The sequence below is a fragment of the Ursus maritimus genome, unplaced genomic scaffold (assembly GCF_017311325.1).
Source record: "Ursus maritimus isolate PB19 unplaced genomic scaffold, ASM1731132v1 scaffold_30, whole genome shotgun sequence".
NCBI classification, from domain to species: domain Eukaryota; kingdom Metazoa; phylum Chordata; class Mammalia; order Carnivora; family Ursidae; genus Ursus; species Ursus maritimus.
In genome coordinates this window covers 8,786,324-8,804,576 of record NW_024425564.1, presented here as the reverse complement: position 1 = coordinate 8,804,576, position 18,253 = coordinate 8,786,324, and the positions used below count along the sequence as shown (strand labels likewise).

The following is an 18,253-nucleotide window of genomic DNA, read 5'->3' as shown; positions in this document are numbered from 1 at the left end:
TTACGCCCTCTCCCCGCGGATGCGGCGCGCCAGCTGGATGTCCTTGGGCATGATGGTGACGCGCTTGGCGTGGATGGCGCACAGGTTGGTGTCCTCGAAGAGCCCCACCAGGTAGGCCTCGCACGCCTCCTGCAGCGCCATGACGGCCGAGCTCTGGAAGCGCAGGTCGGTCTTGAAGTCCTGCGCGATCTCGCGCACCAGCCGCTGGAACGGCAGCTTGCGGATCAGCAGCTCGGTGGACTTCTGGTAGCGCCGGATCTCGCGCAGGGCCACCGTGCCGGGCCGGTAGCGGTGCGGCTTCTTGACGCCGCCGGTGGCCGGGGCGCTCTTGCGGGCCGCCTTGGTGGCCAGCTGCTTGCGCGGGGCCTTGCCGCCCGTCGACTTGCGCGCCGTCTGCTTCGTGCGGGCCATAACGAGACGCTCGTGCTGCGAAAACTAGCAACTGCCGAGTTCGTGCCGGGACCAGACTTTATAGTCATGATCCCGTCCTGATTGGTCAGAGCCGTCGCAGGAGTAACTTCATTGGTTCTCAATCCAATCCTCGTTTGTGCCCTACGATCTCCGAAAAGGTTTTGTTGTCTATGCTATTGGTTTTATTTTTATTTCCTATTTTTACAGGAAAAAATTATAGCTGTACTCCATCTTGTCTAGGTTTACTGTTTTCAACCAAAACGTTAACCAGTAAAAGGTTATCGGACTTAGAATCTGTGGAACTCAGCACCTAAAATGTCCTTAAAAAAGGCAGTTTCATTTCAGCTCTTTCCCCCTTTTCATATAATATGGAGGAAAAAATCACACCAGAATAATGTGCTGGTTAGTCTAAGAAAAGTTGCGTTTCAAAACAGCATCAAGATCTGCTTCTGCTGACTGTGCCGAGACCCAGAACAGAGACAGCGTTAAAACAAGAGGGGCACAGAGGCCGCCTGAGCACCAAAACTTGACTTCGCCCTGCGTGGTGCGGGGAGGGGAGCTTGATGTGTTAGACTAAATACCAGCGAGCGGCTGACAGCGTTAACTTATTTTGATGCAATCAAGTGGCTGATTGGACTATTTTATATGTAAATCGCGCTAAATTTAATCAGCAGGTGTGGAGTGATAAGATTTACAGTGACCAGTAATCAGAGCTTTTCTCTAGGAGTAGCTCTGGAAAGCGTTAGGAAGCTTTTCGCTGAGCAATGAACCATCAGGTTCCACTGGTGATAAAGACCGAGGGACAACATATTTGATTAGTGTATTTGCTGGGACAGAAATTTTTTTAAATTACCCATAACAGTGTACGTGGGGAGGGGACAATGAAAGTGGCTTAGTATTTTTATAATTGAGCAGACTGTATTGTAATGGCCTTTGCCAGAATTGGCTCAATCAAAAGGGAGACCAGTTATTTCGTTTTCCTTACACTTAGGTTATTTGTGGTTTAGTTTCAGTAGACGGTGCTCAGTTCTTCCTCAGAAAAGGTGGGTGGCTCTGAAAAGAGCCTTTGGTCTTAGAGACTGATATCTGAATTGAAATCTTACTTGCCCTTGGCCTTATGGTGGCTCTCGGTCTTCTTGGGCAGCAGCACGGCCTGGATGTTGGGCAGGACGCCGCCCTGCGCGATGGTGACTTTGCCCAGCAGCTTGTTGAGCTCCTCGTCGTTGCGGATGGCCAGCTGCAGGTGGCGCGGGATGATGCGCGTCTTCTTGTTGTCGCGGGCCGCGTTGCCCGCCAGCTCCAGGATCTCGGCCGTCAGGTACTCCAGCACGGCCGCCAGGTACACGGGCGCGCCGGCCCCGACCCGCTCGGCGTAGTTGCCCTTGCGGAGCAGGCGGTGCACACGGCCCACCGGGAACTGGAGACCGGCCCGCGAGGAGCGCGTCTTGGCCTTGGCGCGAGCCTTGCCACCCTGCTTGCCGCGTCCGGACATCACGACCTTAACTGCACTGAAAGTAGGTATCGAAGCCAAAGGCCAAGCCGGGCACTTTTTATAACCCCTGAGCGCGCGAAAAAGAAGGTTTTGCATTGGTTAAATTTGGGGCTTTATACTAACCAATGAAAGTGCGACTTTGGGATCCTTGCATTCTGATTGGGCAGAACTAACGTCTGACGTTGCCCTTAATAGTCACCAATCAGATACAGGACTGTAACTTACACCTTATTTGCATAAGGGCTTCTATATAAAAGGGACAAGTTGCTTTTTTTCTTCACGCTATTACTCTTTTTTTTTCTGATCGCTTCGGTGTTCTGTCCACCATGCCTGAGCCAGCGAAGTCCGCGCCCGCCCCGAAAAAGGGCTCCAAGAAGGCGGTGACCAAGGCGCAGAAGAAGGACGGCAAGAAGCGCAAGCGCAGCCGCAAGGAGAGCTACTCGGTGTACGTGTACAAGGTGCTGAAGCAGGTGCACCCCGACACCGGCATCTCGTCCAAGGCCATGGGCATCATGAACTCGTTCGTCAACGACATCTTCGAGCGCATCGCGGGCGAGGCGTCGCGCCTGGCGCATTACAACAAGCGCTCGACCATCACGTCCAGGGAGATCCAGACGGCCGTGCGCCTGCTGCTGCCCGGGGAGCTGGCCAAGCACGCCGTGTCCGAGGGCACCAAGGCCGTCACCAAGTACACCAGCTCCAAGTGAGTGCGCTCCGAGGCACAATCAACCCCAAAGGCTCTTTTCAGAGCCACTACACTTTCACGGAAAACAGCTGGTGCATTTTGCCTATAGTCTACTGGCGTCTAGAAGTGGGGCTAGGTTGGAAGAGGGGTGACATCTGGGGAAAAGGCTAAAACGTTGGGTAAGCATTTGGGATCACTGCCGGGCTAATTTAGTGTGGGATCTTTGGCGCCTTTTGAAAGAAGCTTTCAGTTCCGCGCTCTGCTGCAACCGCCGAAATTCCGCCTTCGGTTACATTTTATCAACGAAGCCCGTGTCGTTACGCCTTGGGGATTGGCGGCAGACCTCGCCAATTCGCTGTGCGATTTGGTGGAGAGCACTTCCCTGTGTTTATCGTTCCTGAACTCGGCATCTTACTTATCCCCTCCTTTTTTTCTTTGCTCTTTCCGACATTGATTTCCCCCCTCCCCCCCGAGACCCTCAGAGCGGCGGGCTAGGACGCATTGCCCTCTACTGCCATCTTGTGGCAGGAAGTGGCGGCAGCCAAGAAATTGCTTTTTTTAGATGCGGTTGAAAGGCTTTCTTCCAAAGTTCAACTTCCCAAGAACAACGGTGAGCTGGGGTAGGTAGAGTTACTATTACTATTTCTATCTCCCTTTAACCACTGGATTTAACTGAGTTTCTCCCATAGTCAGCCGTGCACATACAGGGAGAGCCAGACAACGCGAAGTCCTGGGGAGTATTCCCATCTGGTCAAAGATGTCAAAAATACATTACGTGTGTGTAAATATATATGTATTTGTAGATATATATGTATGCATATGTGTGTGTGTGTGTGTGTAAAAAATCTAAATATTCAGCAACCTAGAACAAACTTTTGAAAAAACCCTTTTCTCTATTTCTGGTCCTCAAAGTATAAATACTGTAAACACCTGACAAAACACTCATACCCTTGATTTTGGGGGGCTGCTCCTTGAAGACAGACTTGTCAGGATTTAGGAATATGATTACGTGTCACGAAGTTGCACTTTCTTTACCAAACAGGTCAGTATAAACTTGGTAACCTCGGTCATTTTGCAGGTCCCTCTCTGCCACCTTAAATATGTGTGTTTCCCCCAAAGTCTGACTCTTGCTCTTTGCAGGTAGAGTTTTTCTTCTGTCAGTCTTTCTTTGACACTTCTCTGCCTAACCAAGTCCAAACATCCTATTAAAATGCTTGCATTCATTTTCTGGTGTTGCCACAAAATACCATTTATTTGGGTGGTTTAGACAACATGTATTTATTTTCTCAGGGTTCTGGGGGCTACAAGTGCAAGACCAAGGTGAGAGCAGCCTCAGCTTCCCTCCTGGGCTTGCGCTGGAGTCCTCACGTGGCCCTTTTCTCTGTGTTTGCACCCTCTGGAGTCTCCCTCTTCTTGTAAAAACATCGGTCCTACTGGATTAGGACCCTCCTTATGACTTCATGTAACCTTCATTACCTCTTAAAGGCCTGTGTCTAAATACAGTCACACTGGGGTTAGGGCACAAATATGTGAATTTTGAGAGAACACAATTCAATCCATAACAGCACATAAGGCCATTTTCCATGCTTTGCTCTCAACCTTCTATTCCGAATTGTCTTTCATAAAATAGCTACATTTAGCTTAAGCTGCAGCTAAAGAGACAGTTGTGCTGTCCCCCAAACCAGAGGTTAAAAGTCAAACGCTCACAAAGGCCCAGCCCATAAGAGCAAAACTGGCTGGATACTAGAAACCAGGCCTCAGCTCCACAAAGAAAGGTGCTCTTTGCTAGTTTGCTTGAAGCACGTGGACTTCTGACACGAAATTTCATTTTCCCGGTTTTAATAGCATAATTTAATAGCTGTGAGACAACTGCAGCACAAGGATGTTGGAAAATGCCAGCTAGCATCTGCCATGAAGGGGACCAGCTGGAACAGGAGAGACCCGAAGAAAACAAGGCCTATGCGATGGGTTTCACCTCATCCTTGCCCTGTGGGGCCTCAAGCCCTGGACAGTGAGGCTTTCCATTTTTCAAGGGGATATACATTTTAATATGGAATATTCTAGATTTTCAGTTTGGCAACTACTAAAAAATGTATAACATGGTACAGACTAAACAAAAAATGTCTGCATGCTTCAGCAAACACCTACGCTCACAGCTGGAGATCTCTGGGTATTAACGGAGATTTCTGTGCCCATAACAAGCTGTCCCATGTACTTCCCCTGCCACCAAAGCCCAGATCTCATGCCCAGACCTCCCCAGCTTCCTAAGTCCTTCCCTGAAAAGATTCTGTTCCCTTGGCAGCTCTGGGCAGAGACCCGGTCTTGCACACAGCAGGCGTCCACCAGCTACTTTGTACCATTTAAGTAAATGGATAAAGACGTGAGCTAAAAGAAAAAATTTAAATTCGTCAAGCTACTACTAGCAATGAAATGGAAGTGATGAAAGGTATTTGGAGCTGCTTATTATGGATTTAATAGTTACCTAGATAAATACACCCCTTCCTCTCTAATTATGTGACATTTGTCTTCTCGTGATATAGTCTCCTTTACCTACTTTTCTTTGGTCCAGTCTCAACATTTTCTCCGTTTTCCGTTGGTGATTGTCCCCATCTCTCCTGTCTCATCATGAAGGAAAGGAAAAAGACTGTGGAGACCACAAGAATCTTAAACTAAGTTCCACTCTTCCCTTCCTGCTGTGACTGCCTTCTGCAAGTGGCCCACCACTGCTCCCTGAACCCAGCCTATTTCTTTCTCTTTTAGCCCCTTGTTTTCTACTGTCTGTTTAAATGAGACACAGACTCTCACATTCCGTCTAAATTAACTATCTAGTGAATCACTGATTTTATTTTTAATTTTACCTTCATGCATATGAAAGAAATAAGAACCAAATTGTCTTCTGATTGAACAAAGAAATATCACAAAGGTAAAGGTCTTGAGAGAAAAAAGGAGGCTCCAGTTAGCATCTTATAATGAGGGCAACGCATTTTTAAAGACAAAGACACCAGAAACCAATACTGCACTGTATGTTAACTAAGTAAAATTTAAATTAAAAAAAGAAAACTTAAACAACAAATAAAGAGAAAGACAATCATTTGCAGACTTAGAATTTAAATGTGACTTTCAGAGGTCACAGTAGCAACTTGAAGTAAGTCGACATGTTTGAAAATCCTTCATCAGAAGTGTCAGTGCTCAGGTCCAGGATCTCTTAGCAGCTGCGAAGGGATTTCTCCGGTACGCACTATAAAAGGTCTGTGTTTTCAAGGCTAAAGGCTGGCATTCCACCAGTTGGTACCTCCCGATAAAAGCGGCCTGAGAATGAAATGTTGCCATGGAGAAGTAAAAAGGGAAACGGGGATTATTAATAAAAGAGGGGTGAGTCTTCAGAATGGATTACCAACTACTTGGAAGTGGATGAGGGGACAGCAGGGCGGCCTCTCACTGGTGCCCTGCGGGGCGGGAGGCGGCCTCCAGGTGACGTGATGTGCGGAGCGGCACAGCTTTGATCGCCTTTAAATCACTAGGTTATTTTACAGCCTGACAGAGATAGAACGTAAGTTGTAGATATTAATAAAGTGCAAATGATTGCAGGTGATGACTGTGGAAAGGAAGGTCTCAGTCTCCTTGTCCTCCAAAGCTCATCGAACAGGCACTGAGCTCTGCAAGCGGAATATAGCTCCACGCAAGGAGCTTCTAGGCCTCTCTGAATTCTGTGGCTTGGAAATCCCAATAGTCAGCATCCATACTGGACGCCGATCCGAAGCCACCAAGTGAGGACCACCAGCGAAGGCGAATACTCTGAGCGGCTCGAGCTCTACCCACACTCCCCCCAGCTGCAACTGCTGCCCCTTGCAGATAAAAATTATTCGTTGAACAGCAACAAGAAGGGGAGAGATGCACATCAAATTTATGTAGAGTTGCCCTGAGAAAGACACTAGGATTGGGGCTGCCGTTAAAAGAGTGCTTCAGTTTCTGTGCGCTTTTTTTCCCTTTAAATATAAAAGAGGTTCTAGTGAATATGCCATAATGTTAAATAACAGATCAATTTTGTGTGCGCACCTCTGTATTCTTCCATAATTTTTTAAAGGGTAAAAGAAGGTGGAGAAAATTGTCCAATCCTGGTGTTAGAAATAACATATTTACCAAGTCGCCAGCACCTAACACGTGCCAGGTAGTGTTCTAGCTACCACAGCGACCACAGCGGCAAAACAGACGAAAAAAAAAAAAGTCTGTTCTTGTGAATTTACATTCCTGGGGGAGAGAATGTACACTATCAAATATACCGTCTACCAGGTAGTGGTGAGTGCTAAGGAGGGAAGCAGAGCCGGGATGGGGGCGGGGCGGGGGCGGGGAGAGACTTGGGAAAGTGGCTACTTTAAATCTCCAAAGTGCCCTTGACGGAATCTCTGAAACCGCACTGGCTCTGTTCGGTTCTTTTGAACTCCGCACTTACGGTCTTGTTTACAGTGCGGTAGTGGGTAGCGAGGGCGACCTTTCCGCTAACGGGTTAAAATTAACCCTCTGCTCTCCGACAGGGGCACCTGACATTGCTAGGGTTAGAGGGCTCTGACTGGTGGATTATTTTCGTCCAGAAGTTACCAAAGTTTTGGTTAGAAACGCAGGGCAGACAGGATTCAAAGACTGCTGTAAATGCGTCCAATTTGGCGGCGGGGGCGGGGGGTGGGGGTGGGAAAACAAAGCGAAAAAACGTGTGGCCAGTTAGCAGAGGATGGTTTCGATCCATCGACCTCTGGGTTATGGGCCCAGCACGCTTCCGCTGCGCCACTCTGCTAAGCACGACGAAGCGTGTCCAAGTAATCCCTTTATTGTTTATTTTATCTTCCTCTGAATGCTACGGCCTTTGCCCCAACACTTTTTTCTCCTCAAAGCCCACATGCCAGTGTCACCCACGCTTCCAACAAGAGACTGAGCCCAGAGCGCACTGATTCCACATCTTCCAAAGCAGAAAACTCCACGTCCCTGTCGGGGCAGCAGCCGCCAGCCCGGCCCGCCGACCGCCGCGGAAGCGACGCTGCGTCTCGTCTTCGAGTCCCAGAACGGATGAGCAGGCTCAAAAACGGAACGTGGAAGGAACCCTACTACGACACGGGGGCAACTTCAAAATGATCTGGAAGGACTGAAAGGAAAAAAAAAAAAAAAAGGAAAAAAGATACAACAGCCGTTGCATTGGCCGGGAATCGAACCCGGGCCTCCCGCGTGGCAGGCGAGAATTCTACCACTGAACCACCAATGCCCGCTGAGGAAAACGTCCGCGCCGGAGCTAGAAAAGGTTTAACACGCTGTTTTTCTCGCTAACGCATTTTTTTGTTTTGTTTTAGTTCATTTTCCGCTCTTATTGACTAAAATCTTGTAATGCTCCTTCTTCCTCACTTTTTCGGAAAACCTCACTTTCGTGGAAAATCCCGTGACCCGGAGGCCAGCCGGGTGGGGGCGACGCGGTGGGACCCGAGGGCACGCGGCGGGGACAGCGGGGTGGAATTCTCGCGGACGCGGTGGGGACAGCCGGGTGGGACCCTCGGGGACCGCGCACGGAGGCGCCCAGCAGCGCTCTCTGCTGGCGGCCCCGGAGAAAAACAAGGCAGGAAGTAAGGCAGGCTTCGGTTGCCATGGTTATGCAGGTGGCACCGGAAACTCCCTACAGTCAAAGTGAGCACACAGAGATCTCAATGACGGGTAATTTTCAAAACAAAAAACAAAACAGGTACAATCATAACTCTCCTAGGAATATGAAAATAAACTCCTTTTTTAGCCCCTTAGTGAAATAACTGCTGAGATGTTACTACCAGGTCAGAGGAGAATTCAAAGGGATGCCATGTACAGATCAGGGATATTGATGTGAATGTGTAAATAGGGTCACAACTGGCTTTTCCGCGGTGGGAGTGGGTAGGGGGGAGTTAACTGAGGAGGAGGAAAATGTCCCATCCGGAGACAATTAATTTGCATGTCTATAGACATGAATTATTCTCTATTGCTATCAGTTACCTACAATTTAGAGTTGTAAAATAGCTCCCACTGGACCAGAATCAGATGGCACAGAAGGGTGTGCCGAAATCTTCCTTTGAAGCACAGATTTTCCTGCAGTGTTTTTCTTTTTCAGGGAAATGTGCCAACTCTGAGGACAAACATAAGGGCCATACTCGGAAGTTAAACACACCTTTAAAGTCTCACCACTGCTCAAAGCCAAGAGTCTGCTGTTTCTGGCCATCTCCCTTAAAGTCAAGGAGGGGGCTTCTTCACATGTGGGCTCTCAGATCCCTGGAAGAACCCGGTGAAAGACCTGCATGTTCTCCCTAGAAGCCTGTCCACACCCGCCTGCACTTACAACTGATTTCAGGTAGAGGCCGAGGATGGGCCCCTGGGGTTCTCCCTCTTCTACCTGGAAGGATGGTTTGGTTTTGTTAAAGATTTTACCCATTGAAGAGAGAGCGAGCATGGGGGGGGGGGTGGTGAGAGGGAGAAGCAGACTCCCCGCTGAGCAGGGATTCCCCCCGCGGACTCGATCCTGAGACTCGGGGACCATGACTCGAGCCTAAGGCAGTCGCTCAACCAACCGAGTACGGTCTTTCTTAAGGACCAGCCCTCTCATTCATTCATTCCCATCCCCACGGTCTCCAGGAACCACGGCCTCCCCTTCAGTCCGTGCTCAGGGGCCCAGCTCAGATGGGGGCAGGGAGGCAGGGAGGATGTGTAACTAGGTACCGATAACCCTGAATTCCTTCGGATCATGCCCAAGCCCCGACCTGCGGTTACGCACAGAGCCAGGCGCACACGTGGTCAGTCAGGCCACACACGCACACCCCTCACCTGTTCCTTCTCCCCTGCAAGTCACCCCTCTCTCATCTCCTCAGTCTCTCCCCTCGTCGGAAGGGTCCTTCACCCAGAAACCCTACGTCCTCCCACACCGAGGCCTTTCCTGGACACCGCACACGACACAGGGCCACCCTCCCTCGAAGAACGCGCACACTCGACCCTCGTTCTTGCTTGTGTTTTCCTCACACACTGGGTTCCTTGGGACACGCCGTTCGTTTCCCTGTATCTTCTGTCCGCTTACGGGACGGGATGCCCCCAACGGAGACTTGGGGCGTTCGGCTCACGGCTCTATCCCCGCTCCGAGGCCGCGCGGGCCGCCGCCAGATGCCCGGGGAACACCGACCCCCGCCCGGCGCTTCCCGGGGGCCGCCGCCTCGTCACGCGGCTCCCGGCTCTGCAAACGGACAGTGGTCCCCCTCAGGTCTCCCAGGGCCTGTCAGCCGGGGCTCTCAAGCCCCGCGGCTGGCCGTCGCCTGCGGGCTCCTCACACAGCCGGGCCCCAAGCTCCAGAGCTGCCAGTCCAGCGGACCGGGGCGACCCGAGCTTCGCAGCAGGTGCTGGGCGGCGCCACACCACGAGACTCACACTGGGCCGGTCCACCGCCCGGCGCCGCGGCTCCGGAGAGCCAGGCCTAGGCCGCCCCCCGCCCGGCTGCACTGTCCTCGGTCCCAGGGGCACGTACTCCTGCTGCCCCAGTCCGCCCGAAAACGGAAGGACGGCTCGTCTGGCTGGTCCCGGGCAGGAGCCAGGGTGCAGCTGCGGCCGTGCGCGCCTTTCCCTCCCGGGCGCATCCCTTCCTTGGCGGCCTCATCATCGGAATGACCAAGACCCACGCCCAGGAGAAAAACGATTTACTCTCATAGTACACGAGCCCCCTAAAAATATGAGACTCAACCAAATGACCAAAGCGGGCAGCCTTTATACCTTTCAGGCGAAGAAATACGTGTGTGCGGAACCGACAAAACAGCACACACCGCCTTATGATGAACCCGGTTTTCTCTCGACCCCCACTGACACTGTAGAGGCGGAAAATCACTTTCCCTCCATCCTTCATTGCTCTCGGCTGAGGATCCCCCCCCAATATAAAAGAGATGAACAAAAAGCAAGCCAATTTAATAACAGGTATACCTCCTGTCTACACAGGAGAGAGCCGTACTTGGGAAAACGCCCCAGAATGGCCCAAACCACTTCCGCCAAAGATGATGGGGTGACGGTGGGCAAGACGCACTGATGGGAAGTTACCCGGCAAAGCACAGGAAGGTCGTTAACACACACTTAAGTCTGGCGCCTCCCCCACCCCACAGAATTTCTAGTGATTTAGAGTCTTCATTCTCTTCCTGGTGTAGACAGGGCGTCCCCCTTACAAATGGACATTTCTCTTCTAAAGTAAATTGCTTTTACAAAAGGGTACCTTCTACTCTGTTTTTAGGGCTTCTGAGTCTGCTTTTCCTTAAAAAAAAAATCAGCTTATTTTGGTGTGGATTATTCTGCTATGCCTCAAATATGGTTTTCTTTCTAGCAGCCCTAAATTCCCTGTTTCTGGTGCTAAACCTGGTACAGAGAGGGCACCTCTCACATCGGACTTACCTCCTGTTGTCAGGGAGACAAGGAGGGTCAGACTATCCTTCCTGCACCAGCTGGTTCTCAAGAAGCTTTAACTACAAAACAAAACAAAACCAGCGTGTCACAGTGGCGTATGTTGGGGTGGCACACGCTGTCCCCCTTCACGTCACCCCCACAGACTGAGGAAAGGCTATCTGGAAACCGGAATTAGTCTGGACTCCTCACTTCCTCTTACAGGCCACGTCTAATGGCTCAGTAAACAGTTCCAGCTCTTGCTTCAAAATATACCATTAAAAAGAAAACTACAGGCCCCAAATAGTGTCACTTGGGCTTCATACCTGACCGACTGCAGTTTTGACCTCCCCCAGAAATGCAGTCTTACCCAATCAGTCTGGAATTTTCTAGTCTCCACCACTGAGGTGGTCTGCCCCCCAGGCCTCTGCATCCCGGACTGCAAAGCAAAGAACGCAATCTGCAGGATAAAACCCTTTACTTTTCCCCCTAAGGGAAATGACCTTGCCTGGGACAATCTTTTCTTTTCTTTTGCTGATAACGTACTTATCCCACCCTCCCTCCTGTAAAAGCCTCGGGTTTTGTCCACCTCTCCAGAGTTCCCCTCTACCTCTTTTGGGAGGATGCTGTCCACTCCATGAATTATAATAATATATAATAAAGCCAATTAGATTGTTCACCACAGGCCCCAAATGGCATCACTGAGGTTACAGCCCCAAATCAGGAAACCAAGACTTAATCCCTGATCTAACTGCAGTTTCATGCTCCAGGAATGTGACCTTTGACCAGTCAACACGGGATTTCCTGGTCAGTTACTATAGACCCCTTCGCTCCCCTTCGGAGGGCGGCCTTGCCTAAGCAATGCATTCCTTGCTAATAAATTCCTTTCTGCTTTTTTTAATGCCCTCTCTGCCTTTAAAAACCGTTAATTTTCTTTTCATTTAGATTTTAGTTATACAGTGCAATATTGGTTTCTGGAGTAGCATTTAGTCATCCCTCACTTACACACAACACCCAGTGCCCATCACAAGTGCCCTCCTCAATACCCATCCCCCATCTAGCCCATCCCCCACCTGCCTCCCTCCAGCAACCCTCAGTTTGTTCTCTATCGTTAAGAGTCTTTTATGGCTTGCTTCCCTTTCTCCTTTCCCGCCCTCCTTTCCCCATGTTCATCGTTTTGCTTACTTAAATTGCGCATATGAGTGAAATCATATGGTATTTGTCTTTCTCTGACTCACTTATTTCGCTTGGCGTCATACACTTTGACTCCGACCACATGGTTGCAAATGGCAAGATTTCATTCTTTTTGATGACTAATCTCCCATCTTTTTCCAGTCATCAGTCGATGGACATCTGGGCTCTCTCCATAGTTTGGCTATTGTAGATAATGCTGCTATAAACATCGGGGTGCAGGTACTCCTTTGAATCTGTATGTTTGTATCCTTTGGGTAAATACTCAGTAGTGTAATTGCTGGGTCATAGGGTAGCTCTATTTTCAACTTTTCCAGAACCCTCCATACTGTTTTCCAGAGTGGCTGCACCAGCTTGCACTCCCACCAACAGTGTAAGGGGTTCCCCTTTCTCTGCATCCTCGCCAACATCTGTTGCTTCTTGTGTTGTTAGTTTTAGCTATTCTGACAGGTGTGAGTGATGAGGGAACGGAAGGCAAGCTGAGGACAAAGCAGAAGCTGACACCCCACAACCCTCCCCACCACGGGATGTATGTGATATTCCTCAGGCACTCCTGACTGCCCTAAAGGACAAAGAAACAGTTAACCTATAGATACCACAATCCTGCAAGACTTGAGTCTCCCTCAGTTTACAAATGTCTTAGCAGTTTACAAGAACAAAGCTATCAGTAACCTAGCTTCCAGAAGGGAATATACATAGACACAGTTAAATTTCCTTACTGCCTACAGCCCATTGACAAGTCGTTGAAACAGGCAGAGTGACATTCCTCTAGGAACTCAGCTGCCTTGATGTTAATACTTGTTAAGGGCCAAAGGCAGTCCTAGCCTGACCCCCTCCCCTCCACCAAGATCCTGTAAGTCTACTTTAACGTATAAAAATTCCTTTGGGAAATTTCTTTATCTCTAACACCCCCCCAAGATACGCGTTGGCAATCACCCCCAAGCATATGGCCCACCGATATACATCTGAAGGGTCTCATGACTCAGGTTTTATTAGACGTAATAAATGACCTTTTCCCAACAGTAGCTAACTCCCTCAAGGTCCTGGAAACCATACTTCCAAAATTCCTTAGAGACTTACCCTATCCCTAACCCCTCCCAACTTAAGAATATATAATGGGCCACTCCTCATGACCCCGGTGCTGCTCTTTCTGCCCAGGGGTCCTATCCCCGTGCTTTAATAAACCACTATTTTGCACCAAAGATGCCTCAAGAATCTTTCTTGGTCGTTGGCTCCAGACTTCACCCCACTGAACCTCACCTATATTCCACAACCTCATCATGAGGGTATCTCATCATAGTTTTGATGTGTATTTCCCTGATGATCAGTGATGTTGAACATCTTTTCAAATGTGTCTGTAAGACATCTGGATGTCTTCTTTGGGGAAGTGTCTATTCGTGTCCTCCACTCATTTCTTAACTGGATTATTTTTGGGGGGGGTTCAGTTTTATAAGTTCTTTATATTTTTTGGATACTAACCCTTTATCAGGTATGTCATTTGCAAATATCTTCTCTCATTCCACAGGTTGCCTTTTAGTTTTGTTGATTGTTTCCTTCGCTGTGTAGAAGTTTGTTTTGTTTTGTTTTAATCTTGATGAAGTCCCAATAGTTCATTTTTACTTTTGAAAAACCCTTTCTTTAATTTAGCTCGGTGGAGCTTCCCTCTACCTGCTAGATGGGATGCTGCCCAATTCATGAATCATTTAATAAGGCCAATCAGATCTTCAAATGTATTCAGCTGAATTTTTATCATTTAACAGTACCCAGAATGTCACCACTGCTCACCACCTCTAGCATTACACTCTGGTCCACACTACCAGCATCTCTTACCTAAATTATTGCAAATGCTGATAATTGCTCTCCCTGCTTCTGCCCTGTTTGTGTTATAGTCCATCATGTCCCTCCTCTATTCAAACCCTCTTACCCACCATAAAAAACAAATCTTACAGTGACCCATCCTTCCTGTAGGGGAGGAAACTTTTCCTCTACCCTCTTAGGTTCAGTAGCTAGGATGTGTCAATTAAAGACATTAACGGGAGAAAGACATTAACAGGAGAAAAGGCATACAGATCTTACTTTCAACTTTATGTGCATGGGGACACCACGGAAAAGAAATGAAAAATCCAAGGAAGCAGTTAGATTTGCAAGCTGATATTCCATTTTAATGAAGGGTGAAAAATTGTGCAGAAATGACCTGACAGAGGAAAGAAGGGTTTGGCTTCTGGGAGCAGTGAATTGTGGGAAGGAAATGCATGGGGAAATTGATAGAAGATAAGGGCTATGTTAGTAAAGTTCGTGCAGAGTCATCCTGGTGTGGACTTTCCATCTGCCTCATGGCCATAAAATTCCCTCAGAGAAGGGATTTCTGGCAGTCCTCATTTCTCAGAATTTTCTGCTTTTAGTCAGATAAGGGAGATCCAAGAAGGCTTCTTTCTGCCTCTTTTGAGTCTCAGTTGCCTTCAGCCAAAATAACCCATATGCTAATCTGGCATGTTTTGGGGTGACATGTTCTGATCCCCTTCATACCTCCACCTCTGTCTCCCACCCCTCTCTCCCCTACTCACTTCACCAAGGTCTCACCGCTGTCCTACAGGTAGGAAAGGAAAAATACTTTTCTCCTGCTAACCTTAAAAATATAACTGCCAGTTATTTTACCAGCAAAAATGGGTTCACTTAGCAATAGTTAGAGACTTGCAACCTGGGACAGTCAAAGCCATAGGTGAAGGAGAAGAACACCCTTTTGTAGAAGGTCAGGGGAATTTGGGGAGGCTGTTGTCCATTGGAGCAACCTGAGATTTCAAACTGTACTGGCTTTTCATTGGCTGAGTTGAGATAGTCTCTCACTGACTGGACTGTTAGAGATCCGAGGAAGGAAGGCTTTTTTCCTCCTGCTGGGGTAGTAAAGTCATCTGCAAGATCTAGGCCTTTCTGTTGAGTCTGAAAGGACAGGGAGCGTTGGTCGTGAGAGCTCCCTCTGCTGGCCTTCCGACGCCATTCTTAAAGACATTTCCTTTTATTAATTTTCATAGCTTCTACCCTTCTAGGTTCTCGGCTGAGACACACCTGTATAAAGAAACAGATTAACAGGAGAAAAACAAACAAGCATAATAACATGGATACCTCCTGGATACTTGGGAGAGACCCAGGAAAACTCCCCAAAATGGCTCAAATAAATACCTTAAATACCTCTCCAGCGAGAGACAAAAGAGGGACTGTTGGGAACTGGGAAGGAAGCCAGTTATGGGAGATTTGTCAGGCAAAGTAAACAAGGGTATGGTTGTTATGCAGAGTTAAGTCTGTGCCTTCTCCACTGATAAATGTGTCTAGAGATTGGGTCATCCCCCTCTTCAAAGTACAGGGAGGGTATATGACTTTACAGGACAACTTCTTGCCTCCTGGGGATCTAGGGAGCGTCTGCCAACCCGCCTGCAAGTCTCCCCATTCTAGCAGGACTCCAGAGACTAGAGACCAAGGAGCAAGGCTGGGCATGAGAAAGGTGCCTCTGTCACTCTTACCGGGATAATCCAGTGAGAATCAGGTCTGTTATAAAAACCCGGAGGAAATGTTTGCCGCCTCTCCTCTAGGAGAGAGAGCCACGGGCTCAAAGATGGAAGACAGTGCCCTTACGGGGTGAGGAGCCTCAGCTAAGGAGGGAAGCTGATGGAGAGGGAAGTGAAAATCCCAGAGCTCAGGGAATATGCATCTTTGGTCTCAAAATTCCCAAGACCCTTGACCAGTGGTGACATTCAAACCTTTGTCCCTGTGAAAGGATTTTGATCTAAAACAGAACTGGAGGGTATGAAACGGAGACTCTCCCGCATGCACCTTTAGAGGAAGGGAACTTAAGACCCTAGACACTGATTTCCTGCAAGTGCCTGCTGTATAGAGCTCCAAGACTTACCTCCTGGCCAATAGACAGCCATCAGGAACCTCGCCCCTGGGTGCCTGGGTCGTGAGGTCGGTTAAGCACCCGACTCTTAGTTTTGGCTCAGGTCTGATCTCAGGATCGTGCTGGGCATGGAGCCTGCTTGGGATTCTCTCTCTCCCTCTGCTGCTCCTCCCCCAGCCCCCTCCATGCTCTTTCTCTCTCCAATAAACACATAAAATCTTAACAACAACAACAACAACAACAAAAAAGACTGCTGTGGGGGCCAAGGGCAGGCTGCCCCGAGATGGGCAAATTTGTCATATTGATTATTTTATTTTTTATTACTTTTTAAATAAAAACATTTTTATTTTTATATTAAAAAAATTTAATTATTTGACAGAGAGACAGAAGTAGCGAGAAAGCAAGAGTGGGGAGGAGAGGGAGAAGCAGGCTCGCCAACACTGGGCTCGATCCCAGGACCCCCAGATCATGACCTGAGCCGAAGGCAGATGCTTCACTGACTGAGCCACCAAGGTGCCCCATACTGATTATTTTAAATAAAAATTACTTAACAGTCTGTGCAAGAAGGACACTCTGCCCGTCTGACCGTCCTCCGTCCCTTGAAAGCAGGAACTATCTCCCAGAAAGTTACCCTCCCTGTACCAGCAGGTAGCCTTCTCAGCAGAGGTGGGGAATTAGGGCCAAGAAGGCTGTATAAACAGTCCTTCTTACTTCTCACTAATTACGACGGAGCCCAGATTCTGTTTAGAATCCCTCACGACTTGAAGTTCCCAAAGTTAAGCTTTCTTTGTCCTGTCAAATCCTCACAGACTTACTGTCTCTCTGTCTAAAATATATAAACGCTGCCTGCCTCGGCCATTTCTTCAGGGCTTAATTCATTCTCAGCTGGACCTCCGTGTGCACATAATACCTCCCTCGAAAGGTGATTCCTAAAACCCGGCCAGTCTGGAAGGGAGGCACCGCTGTCACAGGAACTGTATTCATCCGTCCTACTAGAAAATGCACTTGCCAAGAACTTCTACGAACTCAAAGATGACAGCCACACTAGATTAAAAGGGACACCAAACCGAGAGAAACCGGTCATCCTATGGAAGTCAAGATAAAATTAAAAGGTGGAAGCCGTAAGTAAGTGGGTGAAACTGAGCACAGCTCAGTGCAGAGGTGCTCACCCCATCACGTACACAGGCTCGTAGGAGTACGAGCGGAGCGAGGCCCATAGCGTCTCCCCTGGGACCATCCTGCCAGCAAGGTACCTAATTATCGGCTTCATTGCTGGCTTCGGCTCCAGGACTCAGCTTGGAAGAGGCCTCTTGACGAATCAGCGAGGGCACAGGGGCGTTCACATGGGCAGCATACGCTGCGCCGATGCAGTACATTCCGTCGAGTGTTTAAAGGGGAGTCACTGGCGGCCTGGCTGGCCCAGCTGGAAGAGTGTGTGACTCACTCTCAGAGTTGTGAGTTCGAGCCCTGTGTGGGGTGTCGAGGTTATTAAATAAATAAAACTTAAAACAATAAATAGGTAAAGTCACGCACAGGGCATAGTTTGCCCCATAATAGTTAGTATTCCTACTGATGGGTAAAAACAAAGCAGACTTTAGCGTGATCTAAGACATTACACCATGAGCACGCGGTGAACCCTTCTGGCGACGTGGGGAAATAGAAACATATCTAAAACAGAGATTCGATTACACAATCTACCTAATGCCTTTCCTCTTCAAATTCTGTTTTAGGGATTCCTATAGTTAAGTCACATTTTTCATAACCATTTTTGTTAATGACCAAAGGAACAAAAGCAGACGGAGAGAAAATGGTAGACAGAGACCGGTGTTTGGGAGGAAGTCACGTGCAAGCAGTTAAGTGCGTTCTCGTGGCTTCCAGGAAAGGGCTGAGCAGAAGCTCCACGGGGGACAAACTGGGATGGCTCGAGGGGGTAAACGTCTCTGTGGAGGTAGAGATTTCAAGCACTGGAGGGCAGCTGGACTACACGGCTTGTGAGATCCCTTCCAGTCCGGTTAGTCTATGCTGTGTCGAAAGGGGGATTTGGTGTAAGAAGTAACTTCCCGAAGATGACATCTGTGACATGTGGACTATGTTAATAAAGGTCGCAGTGGAGAAGTCAACTGTATTTCCTTTCTGGGCTGACACAAGGAATCACCAGAACCCCGGGGGCTTAAAATAACAG

The 18,253-nt window shown here is 48.7% G+C and overlaps 2 protein-coding genes and 2 non-coding genes across 6 annotated transcripts; 1 reads left to right on the top strand and 3 right to left on the bottom strand.

The window, feature by feature from the left end:
* Positions 1–1,253: 1,253 nt before the first annotated feature.
* Positions 1,254–1,936, bottom strand: LOC103665102 (histone H2A type 1). The gene has a single exon (XM_008693021.2). The coding sequence runs from the start codon at positions 1,901–1,903 to the stop codon at positions 1,511–1,513; it is 393 nt and encodes a 130-aa protein (XP_008691243.2). The 5' UTR covers positions 1,904–1,936; the 3' UTR covers positions 1,254–1,510.
* A 254-nt stretch (positions 1,937–2,190) lies between these two features.
* Positions 2,191–7,723, top strand: LOC103665103 (histone H2B type 1-C/E/F/G/I). Of its 3 annotated transcripts, XM_040645170.1 has the most exons (3): positions 2,198–2,606; positions 3,151–3,208; positions 6,177–6,640. In XM_040645170.1, the coding sequence occupies exons 1-2, from the start codon at positions 2,230–2,232 to the stop codon at positions 3,158–3,160; spliced, it is 387 nt and encodes a 128-aa protein (XP_040501104.1). In that variant the 5' UTR covers positions 2,198–2,229; the 3' UTR covers positions 3,161–3,208; positions 6,177–6,640. The 3 variants fall into 3 exon arrangements, with proteins under 3 accessions (XP_008691244.1, XP_040501104.1, XP_008691245.1); XM_008693022.2 differs by lacking the exons at positions 3,151–3,208; positions 6,177–6,640 and adding an exon at positions 7,475–7,723 and having other exon boundaries at positions 2,191–2,606; XM_008693023.2 differs by lacking the exon at positions 3,151–3,208 and having other exon boundaries at positions 2,199–2,606.
* TRNAM-CAU lies at positions 7,306–7,377 on the bottom strand. Its single transcript has one exon. It is a non-coding gene; the product is annotated as a tRNA-Met (tRNA).
* A 45-nt stretch (positions 7,724–7,768) lies between the features above and the next one.
* Positions 7,769–7,839, bottom strand: TRNAG-GCC. Its single transcript has one exon. It is a non-coding gene; the product is annotated as a tRNA-Gly (tRNA).
* Positions 7,840–18,253: the final 10,414 nt, after the last annotated feature.